Source organism: Chaetura pelagica, unplaced genomic scaffold, assembly GCF_000747805.2.
Source record: "Chaetura pelagica isolate M959 unplaced genomic scaffold, ChaPel_1.0 scaffold1445, whole genome shotgun sequence".
Taxonomy (NCBI): domain Eukaryota; kingdom Metazoa; phylum Chordata; class Aves; order Apodiformes; family Apodidae; genus Chaetura; species Chaetura pelagica.
Window position 1 is genome coordinate 279,357 of NW_009953199.1, and position 5,114 is coordinate 284,470.

Genomic DNA, 5,114 nt, shown 5'->3' on the forward strand with positions numbered 1-5,114 from the left:
TTGGAAATAATTATTCGTGTAAAGCATCCAACCAAGACAAACAGAACTGTTGGGTCTCTCTGGGGGCTGGTCTCATGTTCCCCTGAACCTGCTGGAGCTGGTGCCCCGCCAGGGGAACTGGTCTGAAACCAAGCACATGTAGATGGTGACAAACCCAGCCAGGGCTGGGGACAAACCTGCTGGCTGCAGGGCATGGGTAAGGCTGAGTTATGAATCCCTTCATTGCTAACTCAGCCCCCAGTGTCTGTAAAAGGGGCTATTGCATCCCTGAATTCCCACAGATTCCAAGGCTGTAAAGGAGAAGCAGGAAGGAGGGAGGGGGGGCAATGAAAAAGGTGAAGGAAGGTTCAAAGGCCTGCTACAGCTTTGGTTTTTCATCTCTGGCTAATCTCTGCAGGGCCTGAGGCAAAGTCACCTTTGGGTCAATACTCAGGTGTTTTTATCTGCCATCCCCATCGGGCAGAGCTGCCTCCCAGCCCCCCCCAGCAGCGGGGGCCGCGGGGCAGGGGGATCCGGTCCCCCCGGTTCCAGCCGTGCTCTGCTGGGGTGGAGGGTAAATCCTGCATCCCTGCTGCACCCTCGTGACAGCCCCCCCACCACCTCATGGCCATGGGGGGAGACGGGAGCAGTGTCACACTTGAGTTTTTAGAAGCAGAGAGAGGCTTTTAAATGAAACATGAATGAGTTGCCGGTGTTGGCGCCGCGTATCGCGTGCCCAGGGAGGCAGGGCTGGGGGCAGGGTGCCAAGAGCCCTCGACACACACAGATCACAGAGGGCAAGAAAGGAAAAGATGCACTCAAGGCTCAGCTCTTTCAGCTCTAAGGCTTTTATTGAGGTGTGCAACATGCCCACAATCACAGGTCTGGGGTAGGAGACAGGAGCGAGCAGGAGGGCAGGGATGGCACCGCACGCCTCGGCCCCTGGCACAGCCCACGCAGAGCCAAGGGTGCCCCTTGCCACAGAAATGTCCTCTTCAGAAGCCAAGTTTTGCAGATCTCCCCATTTATCAGTTGGCAGCAGCCCCAGGTGGGAATAGAGCCCGGCTGCTGGGCCCAGGGCTGGTCTGGTTTTCATGCAGCAGCGTCCAGGGGTGGGTGGCAGAGGGGACCTGGAAGGGTCCTGGCAAAGTCACAGCCACCTCTCAGCTCCACTCCTCTGATGGCTGGGAGAAGTCTGGCTGGGGGAACACAGCACTGGGACACCTCTCACCACTCTCCTTTTGCAGACAAGCAATGAAATCAGGGCCTGGCTCTGCAGGGGCAGGAAAAGGAGCCCCCGGCTCCTGCCAAACCATCCACTGCTGCTCTGCACATCAGCAACTGAACTGGAACACAGGGCACAGCAGCACTTGGTAAAACACAGCAAACACACACAGCTTCTCCTTTGGAACCTCTACTTAAGAAGACTGCTCTTTGTGTTCTGTATGCACTCTGCACTGGAGAAAATGTAGACTAGAAAAAAAAATACTTTCTTTGCTTTTGAACAATAAATTAATATATAACACCAACAGCACAATATAAGCACCAAGCAGCTCCCTGGTCATGCACTGGGTTAGAGCATCTGCCACAACAGAGAGATGTGCACACACACACACTGACTGCCAGGAAAAATCTAAATTAATTATTCTCTAATACTGAGTCTAAAAAATATCTATTGGGTTCCGATCGGCTGACATTTATATTTATTTGTTAAGCACTCTGAGGTCACTTTTCAGAAATATTTTTTCTCTCTCTCTCTCCCCATCTCTCTGCATGAGTTTACACGTTATCTGCAAAGATTTTACATGTGGTCATTAGGTGATGCACTGGGGTGAGTCCTGAGGGACAGCTCAGGGCACCTGAGGGACAGCTCAGGGCACCCTGCTCACACTGAAAGCACAAGGGATGCTGAACCATGGCTGGGTTGTTTCCATACGTGTGCTGGTGTGGGTGGGATGCAGGGGATGAGGTGGGCTTGGGCTTGCACCCCAGAATGCTTCCCCCCGGTTCCAGCCGTGCTCTGCTGGGGTGGAGGGTAAATCCTGCATCCCTGCTGCACCCTCGTGACAGCCCCCCCACCACCTCATGGCCATGGGGGGAGACGGGAGCAGTGTCACACTTGAGTTTTTAGAAGCAGAGAGAGGCTTTTAAATGAAACATGAATGAGTTGCCGGTGTTGGCGCCGCGTGTCGCGTGCCCAGGGAGGCAGGGCTGGGGGCAGGGTGCCAAGAGCCCTCGACACACACAGATCACAGAGGGCAAGAAAGGAAAAGATGCACTCAAGGCTCAGCTCTTTCAGCTCTAAGGCTTTTATTGAGGTGTGCAACATGCCCACAATCACAGGTCTGGGGTAGGAGACAGGAGCGAGCAGGAGGGCAGGGATGGCACCGCACGCCTCGGCCCCTGGCACAGCCCACGCAGAGCCAAGGGTGCCCCTTGCCACAGAAATGTCCTCTTCAGAAGCCAAGTTTTGCAGATCTCCCCATTTATCAGTTGGCAGCAGCCCCAGGTGGGAATAGAGCCCGGCTGCTGGGCCCAGGGCTGGTCTGGTTTTCATGCAGCAGCGTCCAGGGGTGGGTGGCAGAGGGGACCTGGAAGGGTCCTGGCAAAGTCACAGCCACCTCTCAGCTCCACTCCTCTGATGGCTGGGAGAAGTCTGGCTGGGGGAACACAGCACTGGGACACCTCTCACCACTCTCCTTTTGCAGACAAGCAATGAAATCAGGGCCTGGCTCTGCAGGGGCAGGAAAAGGAGCCCCCGGCTCCTGCCAAACCATCCACTGCTGCTCTGCACATCAGCAACTGAACTGGAACACAGGGCACAGCAGCACTTGGTAAAACACAGCAAACACACACAGCTTCTCCTTTGGAACCTCTACTTAAGAAGACTGCTCTTTGTGTTCTGTATGCACTCTGCACTGGAGAAAATGTAGACTAGAAAAAAAAATACTTTCTTTGCTTTTGAACAATAAATTAATATATAACACCAACAGCACAATATAAGCACCAAGCAGCTCCCTGGTCATGCACTGGGTTAGAGCATCTGCCACAACAGAGAGATGTGCACACACACACACTGACTGCCAGGAAAAATCTAAATTAATTATTCTCTAATACTGAGTCTAAAAAATATCTATTGGGTTCCGATCGGCTGACATTTATATTTATTTGTTAAGCACTCTGAGGTCACTTTTCAGAAATATTTTTTTTCTCTCTCTCTCCCCATCTCTCTGCATGAGTTTACACGTTATCTGCAAAGATTTTACATGTGGTCATTAGGTGATGCACTGGGGTGAGTCCTGAGGGACAGCTCAGGGCACCTGAGGGACAGCTCAGGGCACCCTGCTCACACTGAAAGCACAAGGGATGCTGAACCATGGCTGGGTTGTTTCCATACGTGTGCTGGTGTGGGTGGGATGCAGGGGATGAGGTGGGCTTGGGCTTGCACCCCAGAATGCTCTGAAGTGCCTCACCCAGGCAGGTTTCAAAGCTTCCCTGCGCCAGGGCACTCACTGCTGCAGCACTGGGAATCACTGCAGGGCCCATCCCAGCACACGTGGCTCAGCTGGGCTCATACGAAGGGCTGTAAATTAGATTCAAAACATGAGCCAGGCTGAGCAAACCCCAAGGTCCTGAGGTTTGGACACAGCCCAAAGTCCTCAGGCCGGTGGGACACGGCGCAGAGGGACCGAGTTCCTGTGCAGAGGGAAAACAAAGATGAACACTCTGGGGGCTCTCAGGTGCTTTGGAGAGAGATGGGAAGGGCAGGGCAGGCTCCCAGGTGCCCAGCAGGGAGGTGGCAGCAGCAGCTCAGGGGCTGGGGGCGGCCGCCCCGGCCAGGCAGGCCGGGCCCTGCTGCATGAAACGGATCAGCTCCTTGCGGTTGTCCAGGATGGTGTCAAAACTCTCCTGCAGCCGGTTCTGCTGGTCCACAACTTTCTGCTGGAGGCCGTGGATCCAGCGCAGCAGGGCCAGGCGCCGGTACATCACCAGCTGGACGTGGTGCTTCTCCTTCTCCAGCTCCTTGAAGCGCTCCTGCTCCTGCAGGTGCTGCACGGCCTCTGCCAGCGCCGGGAACAGGGTCCCGGGCTCAGCCACCCCTGCCTGGGGGGGGGTCCCGGGGCAGGGGGCAGCAGCGGGGGCGTCCCAGGAGCTCCCGCAGGCGCTGGCGGGGCTGTCGATGCTGGGGGAGGCGGTGGGGCCCGCCGACCTCGGCTCCCTCGGGGGGGCTGCGCAGCCCAGGCTCGGGGGGACACGGCCGCACGGTACCCAGGCCCAGGGGGGGGTCCCTGAGCCGGGCCTGGACCGTCTGTCTCTGCATTAATACCAGCAGATTATCGGCCGGATTTGCTGTGTTTTCGCTCCGGCCGGAGCCCTCCCCCGGCAGGGACCCCGGCTCGGGCCAGCTCCAGTTCTCGTTGCTGTCACACACCTCTCCCACGAAGTTGGAGTTGGAATCCTGCCCGTGCCCGGCCCCCGGGACCCCCGTGCCCAGCGCGGGGCCCCCCCGGAACGGGGCGTTGGGCGGACACACCGCGAACATCTCCCCGCTGCCCGCGGGAGGGACGCGCGGCCGGGACAGACCCGCAGGGCACACGGGGCTGGCGCAGCCACCACCGACCAGCTACAAGGAGAGAAAAATATTCCCTTGTTCGCCTCTCTGCTGAGCCGCAGCCACGGGCCGGGCCGAACCCAAGGGCTCAGGGCACAGAACTCGCCCTTTCCCGGCGTTTGGCCGCAGCTCTTGGCGCTGCAACATCATCCAAGGGCAACTTTTCACCCAGCACAGACCAGCGTGGGCATCTGCCCCCCTCTCTCCCCTCCCAGCCCCAGCCCAGCAGGGCAGGGTGCAGGGCTGAGCCCTGCTCCGCCATCCCAGGCGATGCAGTTCATCCCAGGCTGGCAGTGATTTCCTGGGAAGGAGCTGCTTTTCCAGCAGCAGCAACAAGCATTTAAAGCTGCAGGTGAGGCTGCTCTGCCATTTCGTCAAACGTTTTCTCATGGAAAAGACCTTTCAGGTCATCAAGTCGCACTGTTAACCCAGCACTGCCAAGCCCACCCCGAATCCATGTCCCCTAATATCCAATATGCAGGAAAAGCCTGTGTGTTCCCGGGGGGGAGGGGGGTTTGCAGGC

General features: G+C 57.3%; 1 protein-coding gene across 1 annotated transcript; it reads right to left on the reverse strand.

Moving 5' to 3' along the window:
- Nucleotides 1-3,789: 3,789 nt before the first annotated feature.
- LOC104388519 (chromosome unknown open reading frame, human C1orf216) lies at nucleotides 3,790-4,522 on the reverse strand. The gene is given in 2 exon segments (XM_009997392.1): nucleotides 3,790-4,180; nucleotides 4,182-4,522. Coding segments are annotated over 2 exon segments (732 nt in total).
- Between the last annotated feature and the right edge of the window lie 592 nt (nucleotides 4,523-5,114).